Here is a 23144-nt window from a genome sequence, read left to right as displayed (position 1 = left end):
ACAGCTAGCCGGGAGGAAGTCCAGGAAAAAACCTGGACCTGCCAAAGAGGCAAGAGACCATTGTTTCGGGGTGCACGAGGAGAGGGGATTCAGAGCACCGCCTAAATGAGCTCCAGAGACAGGCGCGAGCCATGGCTATCAGCTCGGACCCCAGAGATGGGCATGAAATGCTAACGCTGCTGCTGCAGCCACCAAGAATCCTGTGTGCAAGCACATGTCACTATCCACACACCCCTCCCACCGGAAGCCTGTGCAGCCCACCACTGCAAGGGTCCCTTGATCCAGGGACAACTTCCCTGGGAGAACACACGGTGCACCTCAGGCTGTTACAAAGTCACGCTGGCCTCTGCCGCTGCTGGCTCAGCCCCGCATTCCAATTATAACTACTGTACCCTTCCCTCCCCCCAGCCTGAGTGAGCCAGAGCTCCCCAATCAGCCACCGGCTTAACCCTGTCCTGTCTGGGTGGGGAACAGATGCCTGAGGCTGACCTACATGCAGAGGTGGGGCCAAAACCAAAGCTGAACCCCGGGAGCTGTGCAAACAAAGAAGAGAAAGGGAGCAGCAGCCTCAGGAGCAGCGGATTAAATCTCCACAATCAACTTGATGTACCCTGCATCTGTGGAATACCTGAATACACAACAAATCATCCCAAAATTGAGGTGGTGGACATCGGAGCAACTGTAGACTTGGGGTTTGCTGTCTGCAACTGACTAGTTGTTGATCTTTATGCTTATCTTAGTACAGTTTTTAGCGCTTATTATCATTAGTGGATTTGTTTATTGGTTTGGTTGCTCTCTTCTTTTTTTAAATTACTTTTTTATTTTAATAAATTTTTATTCTTTTTTTTTTTTTTTTTTTTTTGCGGTATGCAGGCCTCTCACTGTTGTGGCCTCTCCTGTTGCGGAGCACAGGCTCCAGACGCGCAGGCTCAGTGGGCATGGCTCACGAGCCTAGGCTCTCGGCGGCATGTGGGATCTTCCCGGACCAGGGCACAAACCCGTGTCCCCTGCATCAGGAGGCAGGCTCTCAACCACTGTGCCACCAGGGAAGCCCAAAACATTTAGAGAAGAGCTAACACCTATCCTTCTCAAACTCTTCCAAAATATAGCAGAAGGAGGAACACTCCCAAACTCATTCTACCTGGTCACCATCACCCTGATACCAAAACCAGACAAAGATGTCAAAACAAAGAAAACTACAGACCAATATCACTGGTGAACATAGATGCTAAAATCCTCAACAAAATGCTAGCAAACAGAATCCAACAGCACACTGAAAGGATCATACACCATGATCAAGTGGGGTTTATCCCAGGAATGAAAGGATTCTTCAATATATGCAAATCAATCAATGTGATACACCATATTAACAAACTGAAGGATAAAAACCATATGATAATCTCAATAGATGCAGAAAAAGCTTTCGACAAAATTCAACACCCAACTATGGTAAAAACTCTCCAGAAAGTACGCATTGAGGAAACTTACGTCAACATAATAAAGGCCATATATGACAAACCCACAGCCAACATCATTCTCAGTGGTGAAAAACTGAAACCATTTCCACTAAGATCAGGACCAAGACAAGGTTGTCCACTCTCACCACTATTATTCAACATAGTGTTGGAAGTTTTAGCTACAGCAATCAGAGAAGAAAAAGAAATAAAAGGAATCCAAATCAGAAAAGAAAAAGTAAAATTATCATTGTTTGTAGATGACATGATACTATACATACAGAATCCTAAAGATGCTACCATAAAACTACTAGAGCTAATCAATGAATTTGGTAAAGTGGCAGGATACAAAATTAATGCACAGAAATCTCTTGCATTTCTATACACTAATGATGAAAAATCTGAAAGAGAAATTAAGGAAACACTTCCATTTACGCCTGCAACAAAAAGAATAAAATACCTAGGAATAAACTACCTAGGGAGACAAAAGACCTGTATGCAGAAAACTATAAGACACTGATGAAAGAAATCAAAGATGATACAAACAGATAGAGAGACATACCATGTTCTTGGATTGAAAGAATGAACATTGTGAAAATGACTGTACTTCCTAAAGCAATCCCTATCAAACTACCTATCAAATTCAATGCAATCCCTATCAAACTACCAATGTAATTTTTCACAGAACTAGAACAAAAACTTTACAATTTGTATGGAAAAACAAAAGACCCCAAGCAGCCAAAGCAATCTAGAGAAAGAAAAATGGAGCTGGAAGAATCATGCTCCTGGACTTCAGATTATACGACAAAGCTACAGTAATCAAGACAGTATGGTACTGGCACAAAAACAGAAATATAGATCAATGGAACAGGATAGAAAGCCCAGAGATAAATCCACACACGTATGGTCACCTTATCTATGATAAAGGCGGCAAGAATATACAATGGAGAAAAGACAGCCTCTTCAATAAGCAGTGCTGGGAAAACTGGACAGCTACATTTAAAAGAATGAAATTAGAACACTCCCTAACACCATACACAAAAATAAACTCAAAATGGATTAAAGACCTAAATATAAGGCCAGACACTATAAAACTCTCAGAGGGAAACATAGGCAGAACACTCTATGACAAAAATCACAGCAAAATCCTTTTTGACCCACCTCCCAGAGAAATGGAAATAAAAACAAAAATAAACAAATGGGACCTAATGAAACTTGAAACCTTTTGTGCAGCAAAGGAAACCATAAACACGATGAAAAGACTACCCTTAGAATGGGAGAAAGTATTTGTAAATGAAGCAACTGACAAAGGATTAATCTCCAAAATATACAAGCAGCTCATGCAGCTCAATATCAAAAAAACAAAAAACTCAATCCAAAAATGGGCAGAAGACCTAAATAGACATTTCTCCAAAGAAGATATACAGTTTGCCAACAAACACATGAAAGGATGCTCAACATCACTAATCATTAGAGAAATGCAAATCAAAACTACAATGAGGTATCACCTCACACTGGTCAGAATGGCCATCATCAAAAAATCTACAAACAATAAATGCTGGAGAGGGTGTGGAGAAAAGGGAACACTCTTGCACTGTTGGTGGGAATGTAAATTGATACAGCCACTATGGAGAACAGTATGGAGGGGGCTTAAAAAACTAAAAATAGAACTACCATATGACCCAGCAATCCCACTACTGGGCATATACCCTGAGAAAACCATAATTCAAAAAGAGTCATGTACCACAATATTTATTGCAGCACTATTTACAATAGCCAGGACATGGAACCAACCTAAGTGTCCATCAATAGATGAATAGATTAAGAAGATGTGGCACAAATATACAATGGAATATTACTCAGCCATAAAAAGAAATGAAATTGAGTTATTTGTAGTGAGATGGATGGACCTAGAGTCTGTCATACAGAGTGAATTAAGTCAGAAAGAGAAAAACAAATACCATATGCTAACACATATATATGGAATCTAAAGTAAAAAAAAAGAAAAAATGGTTCTGATGCACCATTCTCTAGGCAGACTTAGAGAATGGACTTGAGGACGGGGGAGGGGGAAGGGTAAGCTGGGATGAATTGGGAGAGTATCACTGAAATATATACACTACCAAATATAAAATAGATAGCTAGTGGGAAGCAGCTGCATCGCATGGGGAGATCAGCTCAGTGCTTTGTGACCACCTAGATGGATAGGGAGGGTGGGAGGGAGATGCAAGAGGGAGGGGATATGGGGATATATGTACACATATAGCTGATTCACTTTGTTATACATCAGAAACAAACACAACATTGTAAAGCAATTATACTCCAATAAAGATGTTAAAAGAAATTCTTAAATCTAAGAAACTGGAGTACAAAATTCATTTATTCATTCATTTATTTACTTAATGAGAATTTATTGAAACACAGTAATTATCATATGATGAGTAAAGATAACATATTTTGGTGTCCTTCAGTTTGAAATTATAATTTCTCTTTCTTAACTGGCTTGTAGAAATGTGGTCTTAAGCAAAAAACATGTAGGAAAAATGAAGTATAGTGCATTTACTCTACGGACTTAAGTGTGGTTTATCTTACAAACTTCTCGGCAACAAATGTCAAAGTCATGTAACTATTTCCGCTTATTCCTCAAATTTCCCATAAACCTTTTTTCCCTGCTATACCTTACTAGATCCAGAAAACTGAAACATAACAAACAGCTTTCTCATCCTCTTAGTCTTCATTGCTGTGTTATCATGAAAACCCCATAAGAACCTACTGACTCAAGTATGTCTTTCAAAGCAGTATTTTCTCCATATTCCCCATTTATTGTTTATTTCCAAAGGACAGACATTTTATTATACTATACCTTTCCAATTTATCTGAGCAATGATGTAGACCTGTTGTCCTGTCAGCTCTCTGTCACACACAACACAAAAATACTAAGACACACTGTGGGAAGTCCCTCAAGATGCTTGTTGGTTGATCGCACACACCTTTCCTTCACTCTTTTTCTTTCCATTTCAGTTTTATGTATTTGATTTGGCCTTTCCACCTGCTGCAAAGTGGCTAGTCATTCCTCACTGACATATGCGCACATCATTTGCTAAAGAACGACCTTCACATCCTATTACCCATTTGAATGTGTCAGACATAAAAAAAGGTCTACCTTCATCTTCATCCTCCAGTTGGGCTTTTGCCTCTCTTGAATACATGGCTCTTCGGAGTGTTTTCCTCTCTAAAGTTGTTTGGTCAGCTTCCATATCCTACAGGAAACACTGTGCTATCATTCAAGGAGCTCACAGCCACAGTCAAGTTCTACTTATCAATCAGTGACCCACACGTACCAAGAACCAATCCTTAGTTACCTTTCTGGGTCTTGGGCTCTGTTCACACTACAGATGGATGGGCAACTCCTGTCATAGGAGTAATGCCTGAGGTTTGTGGAAAATGTCTCAGAGCTCAGAGGTGTAGGGCAGTAAGAAGCCAGGAAAAGTAGTAAAAACTTGATGGAGCTGACCCCAGGGGCAGGGGGACACCTCCCCTAGCCTTAAAGCCTGGATCCACCATTGCTCTTTTATGTCACTTTCATGTACTCCTGTAATTTTTCTAACTAAAGTCATCTATGTTAACAAATATCTTCCTTGAAAAATGCATGTTTCTGGATTGGTTAAAGCACTATCAGTCATCCACTAATATTATGAATTATTAAATCGAGATGAAATTCTGACTGAGCATCTCACTAAGGGAACGGCACAAAAGAAAAGGACTTCAATAGAAATTGAAGGAAGGTGGGTAATTTTGTGGTACGCGGGCCTCTTACTGTTGTGGCTTCTCCCATTGCGGAGCACAGGCTCCGGCCGCGCAGGCTCAGCGGCCATGGCTCACAGGCCTAGCCGCTCCGCGGCATGTGGGATCTTCCTGGACCCGGGCACGAACCCGTGTCCCCTGCATCAGCAGGCGGACTCTCTACCACTGCACCACCAGGGAAGCCCAGAAGGTGGGTAATTTTGAAGCAAATGGGAAAGGAGGGTATTCAGCTGCCTAGCAGTTTAGGAGAAAGCCCTGGGAAGGGAAGATAAGCAGAAAGAAGAGAAAAATGGTGAAAACAAACTTTGCAAATTTTTAAGGGTTGCTCCTGACTTGTCTTGTGCTGAGAAAGGGAAAAGCATTTTGTTTTCTCCAGTTCTCTGCTTCCAACACTCCGCCCCCTTGGCTTCGTAACTGGACTAGTAGCATCAGTTCAGTTACACTGTGGGTTAAATCAGCTTCTGCAGGACAGTCTGGGAAACTAACCATCTCCCTGTTTCTGTGGGGAAATGCATTCTGAGTTCCAAATAACAGCCACAGACTTTTCGAATCTATGGTAATTTGAGAGCTTCCTGTACATGCTGACATAAAAAAAAGAATCACAGTTGCGACACTGATAAACCACTAATTCTTTGGTGATCAGTCTCTACATAGTGGTCCTGTTTTGTTTTTGTTTGTTTGGCCTTATACAACATGTGTGATTTAGGAGACTTGATATTCTAGAAGGCTCTGTCGCTTCCAAGTTCTTGAATTTAAAAAAAAGTAAAAGTGAAAGCGTCTCTTGAATAGTATTTTTTCAGAGACAATTTTACATTAGCTTTTTAAAAAAATTGTATTTTATTTATTTTTTTATACATCAGGTTCTTATTAGTTATCTATTTTATACATATTAGTGTATATATGTCAACCCCAATCTCCCAATTCATCACATTTACATTAGGTTTTAATTGTGCCTAACGATATGAAAACCAACACTTGTACATGAGAGTAAATAAAACCCCAAATTAGAAAGGACCTAATCCTTTGTGTATAGTGTAACGAAATGAAATAAACCTGTACATGGAAAAACAGAGGATCTGGTTCTTGTTCAACTCGCCAATCTGTGTGAACAAAAGATTTAACATCTTGGGGATTTTAATTTTAGTCATTTTTCTTATAAGTAAATGCTCATATTAAGCTCATTTGAGGTTGAATATTTTAAATTGTGTTGATATCTGGATTAAGTAAATACAAATTTAGTTTCATTCATCCAATAAATATTTACTGAATGCCTGTGAAGGGTCAGGTCAAGGTGTGGGTTGGAGGCTGGGGGAAGAAATGTCCAAAGATGCTACTTTATTTTGCTTAATAACATTATGAAAACAATGGGTGATGCCATCCAAGATAGAATTTTTAATAACATTTAAATCAGCTTAAAGTGTTATACACTTCTCCTTTTCATAGCTGCCATTTCTATCCTTTTAACATATTCTTTCCCCCTTATTCCTTAACCCTTAAACTGACAGATCTGTCTAAAGCCCTGAGATGGGATGTTTTGTGAGTTCTTTAGTTTCACTCCCTTGTCCACTTGCTTGATCTGCTCTGGCTCTAAGCCAGGCTTTCTCAACCTACTGACATTTTGGGTCAGAAAACTCTTTGTCATGGGGGCTGCCCTGTGCACTGTAGAATGTTTAACAGCATCCCTGTCCTCTACCCACTAGATTCCAGTAGCACCTGCTCCACAACTGTGACAACTAAATATGTCTCTAGATGTTGCCAAATGTCCCCAAGAAGACAAAAGTGACCCTGGTTGAGAACCAGTGTTCTAGGCAAATACCCCATCCTGCCACAGAACATATTCAGAAGCTATTTCTATGAAAACTTCCCCAAGGTGGGCTTCCCTGGTGGCGCAGTGGTTGGGAGTCCACCTGCCGATGCAGGGGACATGGGTTCGTGCCCCGGTCTGGGAAGATCACACATGCCACGGAGCAGCTGGGCCCGTGAGCCATGGCCGCTGAGCCTGTGCGTCTGGAGCCTGTGCTCCGCAACGGGAGAGGCCACAACAGTGAGAGGCCCGCGTACCACAAAAAACAAAAAACAAAAAACTTCCCCAAGGTGTTGCAGTCTTATTCCCCACAGTGTGGCTCTTCCTGGCTTCAGATGAATTTCAGGTGCCTGTCCTTCTCTGGATGGCAGTAACCTCCCTCCAGCCCCAGGTGAGGATTCTGGGCAGGTGCATGGTTCATGCTGGCTTCTACTGGCCACTGGTTAACCCCGCAACTGGATTTGCCCTTTCCACACCTTAACTTGCTCCATATCTCCCTCAGCTGATTTATAACCCTGTGATGTGTCTTTAATTACAGAGTTAGGCTATCTTGAGTGATCACTTCATTTCTAAACACAATGTAATGGACTTTCTTCCTGGCTTGCTCAATAATCAGTATTACTAAAAAATCAAGCCAAGAGCGTCCTCTCTCTCTCTGTCTGTGTTTTTCCAGATCTTCTTTCCAAAGTAAACCATAAATGGTCCACTCCTTAAGCTTACATCATTTTCTTTTGTCCCTGGCATCTAGACCACTGAAAAAATGTCATTTGGAGCCATCCCAGTAAGTTTACAATCAAGCACTCCACCACATAATTCTTTAGTGGGCTCTTGCCAATTGTACATTGTCATATTTTGATGAATATCCTCATTTCGAAGGTTCTGTGATTTGTCCTAGTCTACTTCAAGACTTTTACATATATCTTTTCTTCCATATTTTGAGAAGTTTGTAGTTTACTTTTGAGATCTTTGGCAAAGCTGCAGAAGACAGAGCAATCCCATGGTTTGTCTGACTTTTTATCTTCCTTTTGCTATTGAAACATAGATCATTTTTCCTTTATGAAATAATATATTTTAATTTCTTGATTTTTTCAGAAATTTGCTGATATAAACATTTTCATTTTATAATGCTCATTCCTAGCCAGGACTACTGAATTCTAGACACTTCCTAGTCCCAACTCAAGAGAAAACATTTTGAAAATTAACTAATTCAATTTATAATTCACCTCTCAACCATGAGTTCTTCTTTTATCATACTCAATCTGGTTTCCAACTCTGCTATCATTTCATTCAATGTTATACTTACATTATACTGGAATTACATTGGGTAGAGACCTGGGTTCAAATTCAATTGGTACCACTTATTATATGTACTGTACAACTTTAGGCAAATCACTTAGCCTCTCTGAGCCTCAGTTTTCTCATTTGTAAGAGTGAGATCATATTTTCTTTACTTTTTTCTGATATTTTTTGCTTATGTTGTGAGAATTAACAGAGATCATGTAAAAAGGCTTTGTGGACTTTAAAAACTATCCAAATATAAAGCTTTATTGTTATTTCCTTCTGATTACCTTCCTTCACCCCCCAAATCTATCCCAGACATGTTTTACCACTATACCCACAGCTCATAGCTCTTCCTTCTTTCAAAACCATCTCAGATTTTGTTTTGCCCACAACCCTCCACTTGTAAATGGTGAATGAAAATACTCTCATATTACAGGTGAGGAAAATAAGACATACATAAGGAAAAATAAGTTAAAATGAGGAAATAGCATGCTTGAGCAAGTAGTTTAAGTTTTAAACACACATATGATTGTAATATGCCTCCAATTCAAATAAAATTCCTCTCAAAGGCTGACAACACGTCATCTGAAAGATATCACAGAATTTTTTAGTTTCAAAGTAGTCTATCAATTAATGATATATAAATATACAATTATTTCAGATTTCAGGTAAGGACTGTTATATCATCAAACATTAAATGGTAATATTTCTCTAAAAGTTTTTTTAGTAATTATGCACTATATTTCTGACTCTTCTGAACTCAACTCTGAACTTTTCTGAACTCTGAGCAATTACCTTTTCTAGTTCTTGATCTTGCCGATTCATAAGTGTTTTCCAGTGTTCATAAAGCTCAACATCTTTGGTTTGAATGTCCTTCAAAGTTCCTTCTCTTAGAACACTTCCATCTTTCATGGCTATGATCTAAGGAAAGCACATATTAGAAGAATTGTGACCAAAATCCTTAATTGGCCAAGAGAATTATCTTTATCTCAGAAAGCATTTATATAATTGTAATATAAAAATTAATGAAATTTCTTTTAAACTCTTACCCAGTCAGCATGTGTTAGATATTGTAATTTGTGAGTCACAAGAACAAGTGTCCTCTTGTCATCTTGGAGAAATTTCAAAATCCCTTCCTGCATTAAGTGATCACTCAAGTGAATGTCCAAGGCAGAAAATGGATCATCCTACAACAAGTAAAATGGAGAGATGATGAAACATTTTTATATTCTCTTTGTAACTAAATCCTCCAGAAAGCAGAAATACAAATAACTAAAGGCAGATTATCTCACAAATCCTATTTATAATAAACAGACTCTGAATAACTTTAAATTACAAAAAAGGTACTAAATTAAAAATGAAGCTTTTATTTTCTCTTTCACTTAAAAACTAATTTAAAAAGTAAATAACAGTATTCGAAGTAGTTTGAATTCTTATGTATAGAATATCCAAGTTCAAAAACCAACATTACTTGACAACCTATAACAAAACACGAAAACAAAGAATGAAATGATAATTGGAGTTTATCAATTGAATGAAATGATAATTGGAGTTTATCAATAAACTTTATCAATAAAGTTTAAATAATAAAAATAGGTGTAGACTCTAGACCAAGATGGCAACATAGGAGGCTCCTGAATTTCTCTCCTACCATGGACACACTGAATATACAGCTACACATGGAGCAATTCCCTCTGAAAGAAATCCAGAAACTAGTTGAGTGATTCTGACACATTAAGCAACTGAGGAAATATATCAAAATAAGTAGGAAAGGCTGAGACACACTCTCGCCATAAACTCCATCCCTGGAAAATTCACAAATATGTGGAGATGAAACAACATGCTCCTGAACAACTAATGGGTCAAAGAAGAAATCAAAAGAGGAAATCAAAAACTATCTTGAGATGAATGAAAATGAAACACAACATATCAAAACTTATGGGATGCACCAAAAGCAGTTCTAAAAGAATTTTATAGCAATAAATGCCTATATTAAGAAAAAAGAAAGACCTCAAATAAACAACTTAACTTTACACCTCAAAAAAACTAGAAAAAAAGAACAAACTAAGCCCAAAGTTAGTAGAAGGAAGGAAATAACAAAGATCAGAGTGGAAATATATAAAATCCAGACTAACAAGACAACAGAAAAGATCAATGAAACTAGGAGCTGATTTTTTGCAAAGGTAAACAAAATGGATAAACCTTTAGCTAGGTTCACCAAGAAAAAATGAGAGGATTCAGATAAAATTATAAATGAAAAAGGCAACGTTACAATTCATACCACACAAATACAAGGGATCATAAGACTACTATGAAAAATGATATACCTACAGACTGGACACCTAAATGACATGGATAAATTCCTAGAAACAAACACCTACAGAAACTGAATCATGAAGAATTAGAAAATCTGAACAGACCAATTACTGGCAAGTGAGTTGAATCAGTAATCAAAAAACACGGCCCAACAAACAGAAGTCCAGGAACAGATGGCTTCAGTGGTGAATTCAACCAAACATTTAAAGAAGAATTAATACCAATCCTTCTCAAACTTTCCCAAAAAACAGAAGAGGAAAGAACACTTCCAAACTCATTTTACAAAGCTAGCATAAAGACACCACAAGAAAAGAAAATTACAGATCAATGTCTCTGATGAACATAGATGCAAAAGTTCTCAACAAAATATTAACAAACTGAATTCAACAGTCAGTAAAATATTCAAACACCATGACCAAGTTGGATTTATTCCAGGGATGCAAGGATGGTTCAACATTTGCAAATCAATGTGATACACCACAATAATAAAATGAAGGATAAAAATCATATGATAAACTCAATAGATGCAGAAAAAGCATTTGACAAAGTTCAACATTCAATCATGATAAAAATTCTGAATGAAGTAGGTATTGAGGGAACATACCTCAACATAATAAAGGTCATATATGACAAGCCCACAGCTAACATCATACTTAATGGTAAAAAGCTGAAAACTGTCCCTCTAAGATCAAGAACAATGCCAACTCTCACTACTTTTATTGAACATAGTACTGGAAGTCCTAGCCAGAGCAATTAGTCAAGAAAAAGAAATAAAAGACATCCAAATGGGAAAGGAAGAAGTAAAACCATCTCTATTTGCAGATGACATTTTTCTATAGAAGACCCTAAAGATTTCATCAAAAAACTAACAGAACTAATGAACGAGGTCAATAAAGTTGCAGGATACAAAATCAATATACCAAAATCAGTTGCACTTCTATACACTAATAACAAACTATCCGAAAGAGAAATTAGGAAAACAACCCCATTTGTAATTGCATCAAAAATAATAAAATGTTTAAGGAATAAACTTAATAAACTTAAGAATAAAATGTCTAAGGAATAAACTTAACCAAGGAGGTAAAAGACCTGTGCACTGAAAACTCTAAGACACTGATGAAAGAAACTGAAGAAAATACAAATAAATGGAAAGATGTCTTGTGCTCATGGATTGGAAAAATTAATATTGTTAAAATGTCCATACTACCAAAAATGATCTAGAGGTTCAATGCAATCCCTATCAAAATTCCAATGACATTTTTCACAGAAATGAATCAAACAATTCCAAACTTTGTATAGAACCACAAAAAACCCCTAATAACCAAAGCAGTCTTGAGAAAGAATAACAAAGCTGGAGGTATCATACTTCCTGATTTCAAACTGTATTACAAAGCTATCATGAACAAAACAGTATCTTACTGGCATAAAAACAGACACATAGATCAATGGAAAAAACACAGAGAGCCCAGAAATAAACTCATGCACATATGGTCAATTAATTTACAACAAAGGGGCCAAGAATATACAATGGGGGAAGGATAGTCTCTTTGATAAATGGTGCTGGGAAAATCGGACAGCCACATGTAAAAAAAAATGAACCTGGACTACTATCTTACATCACACATAAAAATCAGCTCAAAATGAATCAAAGACATGAACATAAGACCTGAAACCATAAAACTCCTAGGAGAAAACATAGTGGATAAGCTCCCTGACATTGGTCTTGGCAATGCTTTTTTAAGATTCTGATACCAAAAACAAAAGGAACAAATGCAAAAATAAACAAGTGAGACTGCATCAAACTAAAAAGATTTTGTACAGTAAAGGAAACCATCAACGAATGAAAAGGCAACTTATGAAATGGGATAAAATATTTGCAAATCATATATATGATAAGTGGTTAATATCCAAAATATATACAGAACTCATACAACTCAATAGCAAAAAGACTCCAACAATCCAATTTAAAAATGGTCAGAGGATCTGAATAGATATTTTTCCAAAGAAGACATACAAATGGCCAACAAGAACATGAAAAGATGCTCAATATCTTTAATTATCTGGGAAATACAAATCAAACTATGAGATATCACCTCTCATCTGTTAGATAGGTTATTATCAAAAAGACAAGAAATAACCAATGTTGGTGAGGATGTGGAGAAAAGAGCACTCTTGTGCACTGTTGGAAATGTAAATTCGTGCAGCCACCATGGAAAAAAAGTACGGACGTTCCTCAAATTTTTAAAAATAGAACTACCATATGATCCAGCAATTCCACTTCTGGGTATTTATTTAAAGGAAATGAAATTATTATCTCAATGTTCATTAAGAACATCCATGTTCATTATAACATTATGTACAATAGCCAAGATATGGAAACAACCTAAATGTCCATCAATGGATGAATGGGTAAAGACAATGTGAAAAATTATTCATCCATAAAAAGGTAGGAAATTCTGCCATTTGTGATGGCATTGTGCCAAGTAAAATAAGTCAAACAGAGAAAAACAGATATTATATGCTCTCACTTATACGTGGAATTCAAAATTTAAAAAAAAGTGAACTCATAAATTCAGAAAACAAATTGGTGTTTGCCAGAGGTGGGGGTGCGGGGTTGGGGAAAATGGGTGAAAGTGGTCAAAAGGTACAAACTTCCAGTTGTAAGATAAACATGTCCTCGGGATAGAATATATAGCACTACGACTATAGTTAATAATACTGTATTGCATATTTGAAAGTAGTTAACAGAGTAGATCTCTGACACTGGGCAATTTTTCAAACTCAGTCACTTCATCTGTAAAATGGGTATAATAAAGAGACCTGTCAGAGAGCACACAGGTTTGCTGCAAAGATCAAATAATGTTGTAAAAGTCTCTGTAAAATATTTTAAAAGCATTATTTTATTATTATTTTCTTATAAATAAAGCTGTGGTGATTAACTGTGCTAAACCCTTTAAAGCACCACAGTGAGAATTTAGTGACTTCCAGGAATCTCTTAACGAGGAAGAGTGCAGTGGTTAAGGACACAGGCTATGGAATTAGATCACCTGGGTTTGTATCCTTGCTTCACTATACTATCTGTGTGACCTTGGATAAATTATCCCTCAAAGCCTCAACATTATCACTGCATAAATAAAGGTAACATTAATAATAACAATATCAAACCTAATAGGGTTATTGTGAGGATGAAGTGAGTTCATGTACATAAAGTATTTAGAATCATGAGTAGGTTATAAAAAGCCCTTAATAATGATTGCTATCATGTATATGGCTTCATTATGTGGCATCATGGCTTCATTATGTGGCACCTTGGTGTTGCAGTAAAATGTAACCTTTTATATAACTTAATAATAATCTAGAGTTGATGGATTGCTGATCATTTCTCACGATTCAGTTTGTGTATTAACATTCTGGGGAGATACTTTCTTTAAAGAGTGCAAGACAATTTGACAAATGGCCAAATCAGTGAATGGTCAGTTCTTCATTTTCAGTAATATATTATTTATTTTTATATACATATATATGGTTCTCACTAATATAGTCTTTCCTGTATTCAATGAATATGTTTTAGTAGTATACTATTTATGGACACATTTTTGGAAATAACCTCTTAAAAATATATTCACTGATACAGCACATTTATAGATGCTACAAAGCTTTAAAAATAACTAATATGTTTGATATATAATCAAGATGTTTCACATGACTTTGATACAGTGTAAAGGCTAATTTGATAAAGGTTAACTAGAGATCAGAGCAAAATGTAAAACCTTAACTGATTATTTGTACAAGTAAGATCCTTAAAGATAGGAATAACAAAGGAGAAAACTTTGTTTCCTTTACCCAGCACATAAGATGGCACTGATGACATTCACTAACCATTGATGGATGGAAAGGAAGAAGGATGGAAGGAAGGAGAGAGGGAGGGAGGGAGAGAGGGAAAGGAAAGAAAAAGACAACACAGGTAGTAACTTGAGAGTAAAACTTTAAAAAAAATACCAGAGAATCTTAGCTGATCAGAAAAACAGTACTCAAAAGACATAGAGTTCTAGCCCAGACTGTATCACTCACTAGTCATTAGTCCTTGAGTAAGGCACTTGACCTTTCTATGTATAAGTTTCCTCACTTCACATGAGGATACCATCTACCCTAGCAGTACAGTCATAAGAATCAAATGAGATAATACTGAGATTCAAAGTGCTTTGTGAATTTTTAAACAATAGAAGTGTAAGATATTTTCATTTGGGGGAAATTGTTAAAACACATCAACAGTATTCTGTTGCTGTTAAAACGTTATTCAATTTTAGGCTACAATTAAGAAACTATAATATTTAGATCATAAGATCTATTAGTTTTAAGATTATGTGATTTGATCAGAGTGCATCTAGAACACGCTTTTTCAAAGGGACCCTGACAAACACTATTACATCCAGAATTAAGAAAAGGTAAAAAAAAAGTTATTAAAATTATATTATTGTCAAAGAATTAAAAATATTAAGCTTGCTTAGCCTAGAAAAAAAGTAAATTAAGGCAAGTAATGACAATAATATTAAAATATTGAACTTTGGCTATATAAAAGAAATATATTTGCTGCTGCAGAAGCAGAATGGGAATCAATTAATGGAAAATACACAGAAGCAGATTTCAATCACATAATAACTTTCCAATAATGAAAGCTATCTGCAGCAGGCAGAATAATGGTCCCCAAAGATGTCCACGTTCTAATTCTCAGAACTTGTGACTATGTTACCTTAATAGCAAATGGGACTTTGCAGATACACGCATACCTCGTTTGATTGCACTTCACTTTACTGTGCTTTACAGAGTTGCGTATTTTTACAAATTGAAGAGTTGTGGCAACCCTGCGTCTAGCAAGTCTATCGGCACTATTTCTCCAACAGCATTTGCTCACCTCGTGTCTTTGTGTCACATTTTGGTAATTCTCACAATACTTTCAAACTTTTTCATTATTATTATGTTACAATGATCTATGGTCAAGGATCTTTGATGTTACTATTGCAAGAAGATTATCACTTACTGAAGGCTCAGATGATGGGTAGCATGTTTTATCAATGATGTATTTTTTAATTAAGGTATGTACATTGTTTTTTTAGACATAATGCTATTGCACACTTACGAGATTACAGTATAGTAAACAAAATTTTGTATGCACTTGGAAACCCAAAAATCACGTGACTCACACTTTACTGTGATGCTCGCTTTATTATGATGATCTGGAACCAAACCTGCAATATCTCCAAGGTATGTCTATATGATTTAGATTAAAGACCTTGAGATGGGAAGATTATCCTGATGGGTCTAAACTAATTACATGAATCCTTGAAAGCAGAGAACTTCCCCAGATGTGAAGAGAGGGAGAAGTGAGTAGTAAAAATGGTCAGAGATGCTGGCTTTGAAGATGAAGGAAGGCCGCTGTGAGCCAAGGAATGTGGGCAACCTCTAGAGCTGGCAAAGGCAAGGAAGCCTTTTCTACCCGGTAGCCTCCAGAAGGGAACACAGCCCTGCAGACACTCTGATCTCAGCTGTGTGAGACCCATGTCGGATATCTAACCTACAGAACTATAGGATAATAAATTTGTATTGTGTAAACCACCAATTATGGCAATTTGTTATAGCAACCCACACACGGACCAACAAGGAAAGGATGCCTCAAAGATAAGCAATCTGTCTTCAGAGAGAGTCATCAAGAAGCTGTTAGAGATGATACAAAAAGCAATTCTATAATGAATGGCTGGGAATCCACAGTGTTAGCACTATGACTTCTTTGAATCCCATGATTCTACAACTGAAGTAAGGGTCATTAAATTGAAGGCAGTGAAATGAAATGGAGTAGAATACTACATTCAGAGAACCTCTGTCTCTTTCAGATTTCCAAGTCACTTGGTCCTCAGGTGGTTCAATCATTACTTGATCTCAAAGTTCAAGAAGTCATTCCTAGTTGCGGGTCCACCCATTATGAAAAGGATTTATAATTACGTAGGTTACTGCTAGATACTGGTATAGCTTTTATGGTGGTGTTTTCTGGAACATTTGGGGGACAGGTATTCTTAGGGACATTAACCTGAAGTGCACTTCCACCACTATGTCCAAATTCTACTCCCATCCCCAGTAATGGATCCAAATTTAGTGGAAAACTCCACGAAATTTGAAGATATTCGATTTTAGATGGAGTGAAAACTCTAAAGGAGGTTGGAGAACCAGATTTATAAATGGTTAATAACTGCACAGAAGGAGAAAGCAGGGGAAGGATGTATTTACATAGGCTGCTGGTCTCTAATATACACTGTCTATTTGTAAGCTAAGTTATTTTGGCTACATCCTTCTGGAGAAACCAAACTAGAGCAAATTCATAATCAACATAATCATCGAATTTTATTTGTGGATCCATAGGTAGAAGCAAGTTATCAACCCAGGATATAAATACAAGACAATCATCTATGGAGCTTTTTTAAGATACAGATTCTAAACTCTGCCTTTATAGATTATGATTCAGTAGGTCTAGGCTAGTACCAAGATTTCTAAGAATAATTTCAGGAAGCTTCACAGATATATCTTATCCACAGCCTGAGTTGCATACTTACTAACCCCTATGTCCACCAAGAGTATATTTTCCAGCCCCTCTTTTTTTGCTAGCAAATATAAATGAGAAGACCTATGATCCTGTCCAGTTCATCCAGCACCATCCATACTCTTTCACTAATGATCCTCATGATTTAAAAACTCATATAAGTAACCATTTCGGCACCTCAGTCCCTCTGGATCCCCCAACTCTCATCTTGATGTTGATTTGATTTGTACTCGGAGGATCTGTCTCCCCTTAATTCTCTGTAATTTCACAAGTTAAACTGTCTTTCCTTGAGTTACTTGACTTGTCTCTTTAAAGACTCATTTGTCCAGAGGGAAAAATGAAATAGAAAGAAACGAAAAGGCCATATTCTTACCAAGAAGACAATGTTGGTATTTTGATAGAGAGCTCGGGCCACACAGATTCTTTGCCTCTGACCCCCACTCAAGTTGATGCCCTAGAGAAGAAATATCCATAAACATCCACCTTTTATATTAGTAGATGATCTGTTGATAAAAAAATTCCCTTTAAAATACAAACTTCTCTAAAAGAATCTTCAATTAATGGTAATTTATTAATTAAATTGTGATAACATTAGTAAGATAAAATGCAAGCTGTTTAGTGGTCAATACTTGAATTATATTAAGGTAATTTCTGACTGATAACATTAATCCTCTTTTCACTCTGATAGAGAACTCTGCTGCACCAAATCATTAATAACCATAAACCAAGGTGAGTGCTGAAGATGCAAGTAATCCCCAAATTGTTTCTAGTTTCATGAATTGTGTCTGTAATATACTGAACACATGCCTCTTAAATTCAATATTACAAGTTTTGTTCAACAGAACTACACAGCAATATGCTTTTATAATCAAGTACTGATTATAAAAATTTGAAAAACTAGTATTTATTGAGCATTTAGTATGCGCCAGGCTGGTGTGAATGGCTTTCCATTCCTTATTTCTATTATTCATCAGAGCAATTTCAACGTGTAGGCATTATTCCCCACATGGAAATGAAGACTCAGAGAAGTCCAGGTCATGTCTTAAGCACTCTACTAGGTTACAATAAAGAACAGCCATGAATAACACAGACTACAGAGTTGGACCAATCCCACCTGCACCAATGACTCTGACTGGGCAAGTTCCTTAACTTTTCTCAGCCTTGGTCTTCTTGGCTGCAATACACTGATAACAAAACACCCATATAACAGATTTGCTGTAAAAGTAAATAATGCTCATAAAGCCTTTTGCCCAGTACTTGCTGCCTATAAGAGTCAAAAATTTTAGCCAACATTGCTATAAATGATTACATACAGGTATAAATACTTTTTCAGCTAGTCACAGAACAGTATGATGCCAATGTAAAACCTGTTTACACAAAGGAAAAAGAACCTTTTAACAGGAATAAATGGATGTTGACAAGAGTGGAAGAAGTTGTCAGAAGCAATCTCAGTTTCCAAACCAATTTAAAGTAAACTCCAAATAAGTAAAAATACATTTGATCAAAGTCAGGGACTGATTCCCTTCCCTTGAGAACTCTCAAGCAGCTAGCAAAATGTGAAGTGTATGCTAGCACAGGAGTACGTAAGCACAGGAGTCCTTAGGTTAGTCAACAAATACCTAAGAGGCGTGGCATCAAGAACTCCTGTGCTCCTGTTCCCAGAACTTGTCACTCAGAAAACACATAATTCCAGAGCTCTCAGATTTTTCCTGCTCCATGAAAGGTTAAAGACAACCAGAAGACTTTCTAGATTTGTGTTAATTGTTTAATTAAACTACATACACATAGCTTACCCTCTCTCCAATTTCAGTTTGGTCTCCAAATGGTAGTAAGTCAATATCCGGCTGAAGAGAACAGGCATCTGTGACAGCTTTGTACCTTTGGGAGAAAACATTTTGAGTTTTTAGATCACTATTAATATACTGCCCATAAACTAAGTCCCAGGTCCAATGTCTTGGAAGTTGAAATAAAACACTTACTGAACAATTTAGTATATACTAGCCTCTACACTAGGCTTGTAGACACAAAGATAAATAGATATTTGTTCCCACTTTTATAAAACTATTAACAAGGATCTACTGTATAGCAGAGGGAACTATATTCAATGTCTTGTAATAATGTATAATGGAAAAGAATTTGAAAAAGAATAGATATAAATAAGTACAACTAAATCACTTTGCTGTATACCTGAAACTAACACAACATTGTAAATTATACTTCAGTGAAAAAAGTGGTTAAAATTTCTTTTAAAAAACTATTAAATGGAGCAGAAGATTGACATAGAACCATATAATAAAAATGTACCTTGTTAGGTACTGAACATTATAGATGGGTAGGTATAAAGTGCTCCTAGAATACACAGGAAGAAATGACCGACTGCTCTGAGAAATTAGTGACGTCTTTGAGAGGGGGCGAGTTGTAAGGTGTATCCAGAAAGGTGAGCTGTAATTTTCCAGGAATGAAAATGAGGGAAGGGTGGCTTAAGGAACTGCAGGAAGGTGAACAAGTTCACGGTGCATGTGAGGGATAAGAGGAGGCTCACTGGGGCTAAAGCATGGGTTATAGGTGGGGAATCTGTGTCCACAATCATGATGCTGAAAGGGAGGAGAAAACGGAAGATGATGAGGACTGATGTACTCAAGTTGACCTAAGGCTGGATCTGGAAATTGGACGGACTGGAAATACAGGGAAGCATGGGTACTGGGAGTGCTAGGGAAAATATCCATGGTTTCATTTTCTCAATCACCTGGTCTTAAAATATTCAAGTCATTCTTGATTCTTCCCTTTTCTTCCCCCTGCTCTTATTTTGTCCATTCTTATTCTAGAATACTTTTCTGTCAACCATCTCTTCTTCTTCCATTTCTACAGTCACTGCCAAGTGCAGGCAACAAACACAGCATGCCTGGATCATTATCTCAACAAACTTCTAAGTGTCTTTTTGTTCCTAATACAGATTCATCCCACATAAATCTCTTATGACACTGCCAGATCACATTTACTTTGTTAGTCCCCTTTCTAACACTTGCTGTGCCTCCTGCGAATGTCAGATTTATATCCGGCTGGCTTTTAAGGCACTTGACTGTCTCATCTCAGCCTTCCTTTACAATCTAGTTTGCTGCCATCAATACACACAGATCCTTTTCTGTCTGGTTTGTTCCCAGGCCCCAAACAATCCCATGTAATTTGAGTTTTTCCTCCCCCACTTTCCTCTCCCTTCCCCCTTCCTCATGCTTCTCCCCAGACCTAATTTTCCTTAACATTCAGAACCCAGCTCAGGGTCTTAGGACACTCCCTACCCCTCATGCAGGTGGCTTAAGGAAAGGGTCTTGCCTTTGTACACTCCAGCAGGTGTTTAAAAGATGACTGAAAGAGGACGTATTCTGGCTGCTCCGAGTAACCAGACCCCTCAGATCCCGTATTCCTTTTCTTCTGTCCACGGTTAACCCTTCTTCTGCTCCTTACTGAGATTTTTCTTCTGTTTACCAACAACCTCAGCACCATGCCCACCCCCTCCGCACACATACACACACACTTCGGTTTCGGCTGTTTATTTTTGGTGCACAAATTCTTCTCAATAATTGTATAGGATGGGCTGAAACTTCCAACAAGGCTTCTCTTACAAGAGTTGACTTAATAGACCAGGTGATGAGGACAGATGCAGGGCAAACAGAGAAGAAAGGAAGTCCCGATACAAAGACTCCAGAACCAGGGGATAAGGGTGGGGGGATAAATTGGGAGACTGGGATTGACATATACACTCTACTATATGTAAAATAGATAACTAATAAGAACCTGCTCTATAGCACAGGGAACTCTACTCAATAATCTGTAATGGCCTATGTGGGAAAATAATCTAAAAAAGAGCGGATATATGTATATGTATAACTGGTTCACTTTTCTGTACACCTGAAACTAACACAACATTGTAAATCAACTATAATCCCATAAAAATTTAAAACAAAAAGACTCCAGAAACCGTGAACCAAAGATAGGAATTAGAAATAGTTGCTCATTTGAGTTCTAAATTTTATACATTCAAAATTACCTCTGTTTGTTGAAAGGACTTCCAAAGGTAATATTTTCTTCCACTGTAGCATTTAATAGCCAAGGCTTTTGAGCTGCGTAAGCCACAGAATACCTGTTCCTACTGGAAAATGGAAAAGAAAAACAAAACACAGCAAGGGTGCTGTGCTGAATCTGTATTTTAGGATAACAAAGAAAAATGAAAGTTGATAAAATATCTCAAAGACAGAAATGGGGAACTTCTAAAAGAGAACATTTTAACCATCATCAACCTTATTAATTAATGGTTAAATATTCCACTAAATTAAAGGGATGAGAACTTAATTAAAACAACACACAAGGTGCAAATTTTATTTTGGTATGCTAAAGAAGTATTTTATGGTATGAACGATTAATTAAAATGTTATTTTTTTAAATGACTATAATTTAAAAAATAATTTAAAGAGAAATAGCAATTAACTCTCTAATAGCCACGGATATTTTATTTTATATTACAAGCATTTTACATAACTCTGAATTTTATACGAATATCTTTAAAAAGATGTGAATTAATACTGTAATTATAGTATGTGTTTGTGGCTTAATTGCATGAACATATTTTAAAGTAATAGATAATATTAATAGATAATATAAATATTTCAAAACAAAGAGTGATCATGAGGAGTCCATTTCAATAATGAAACTAACTACACATTTAAAAACCACATATTTCAATACATATTGAAATAGTTTATTTTTAAAAAATGATAGCCTTCTCCCTGTCCCCCATTTTTTTGGCTTGCAAATTCTACCAGATGTCTATACATCAGATTTTAATTTGCAATAATTAGGAAAATGCATGTGAGTTGAAGATACAGAAGATGATGAGATTGGGGTAGGGAAGGGGTCAACTTAAAATTCACACTTCCACAGTTAGTTTATGGTCTGTAAGTATTAATTAAGGAATTAAGGTTAAAAGAGAATAAAGTTAAGAGAAAAAAGTAAGAAATGCTCAGAGATCATCCTGAAACATTATGTTTTAGGAGTTTAGAAGGCATGATAATATATAGTATGCTAGCAGTCTCTTACAAAACCATCTGTGTGGTAAAACAGTGGTTCCCAACCTCTGGCATGTCTGTTTCCCCCCTCCCTGCCCCGGGTCCTTTAAGGTTTTTTTGTTTTGTTTTGTTTTTTGTTTTTAATGGATGAAGCACTTGGCTCTCCAGCTCCAGCTTAGAAGCAGATCCCATCACATTTTAACTCATACACATTATACATATTAATTCTTATGCAATTTTATTTTATGAAATCCCAAATCCAATTCGCTAAGAACATTTGAGTTTCAGCCAAAGTTGAGACCCATGTGACTCACGGAGAAGATAACAGTTGACACAATGGGCCATTTTGTTTGGCAAATTAATTCTTTTAGCAACCTCCAAATGTTGGGAACTACTGCTACTGGAAATATTGCTAGCGCATTTTAATAAATGACTTTGTGCATTATCAGAATGAATAAAATGACTAGGAGTAAGAGATGGAGGATCAGGTAAAGTCTGATGAAGGAAGTTACTCTTATTAAATGCAGATTAAAATAGAAATAATACCTTCTGGTTGCTTCAAAAGAAGGTTCAGATTCATTTACACTGCAAGTGTGGCAAACAATGTTCATTAATTATGAAATATAAATATAGAATGAATGAGTGTACATATCAGGTAAAAGATAAACATTGAACATATAAAATAGCTACATTTCCCAAATAGTTTTTGATATGAGTCCTAAAGACAAACCAGATAAATGACTGTCTTCTTTTACATCTTCATCAGTGAGGAAATAATTACTTAGTAAGCTTCCAAAAGAAGGACAGCACTGTTCTCCTTCATATATAATTTGGGT

The 23144-nt window shown here is 36.7% G+C and overlaps 1 protein-coding gene across 1 annotated transcript in view; it reads right to left on the bottom strand.

The window, feature by feature from the left end:
- The window catches only part of ABCC9 (ATP binding cassette subfamily C member 9), a 145412-nt gene that overhangs the window by 48978 nt on the left and 73290 nt on the right, over positions 1 to 23144 (bottom strand). Inside the window, exons 19-25 of the mRNA XM_082635944.1 lie at positions 22855 to 22893; positions 21294 to 21395; positions 19042 to 19126; positions 17622 to 17702; positions 9393 to 9530; positions 9139 to 9264; positions 4618 to 4714 (exon numbers count right to left, since the gene is read on the bottom strand). Of these exons, the coding sequence (XP_082492070.1) occupies positions 4618 to 4714; positions 9139 to 9264; positions 9393 to 9530; positions 17622 to 17702; positions 19042 to 19126; positions 21294 to 21395; positions 22855 to 22893 (668 nt within the window). The remainder of the gene's footprint in view (positions 1 to 4617; positions 4715 to 9138; positions 9265 to 9392; positions 9531 to 17621; positions 17703 to 19041; positions 19127 to 21293; positions 21396 to 22854; positions 22894 to 23144) is intronic.

This window comes from Mesoplodon mirus (genome assembly GCF_964341445.2).
Source record: "Mesoplodon mirus genome assembly, chromosome: 11".
Classification (NCBI taxonomy): domain Eukaryota; kingdom Metazoa; phylum Chordata; class Mammalia; order Artiodactyla; family Ziphiidae; genus Mesoplodon; species Mesoplodon mirus.
This window is presented reverse-complemented; position numbering and strand designations above follow the sequence as displayed.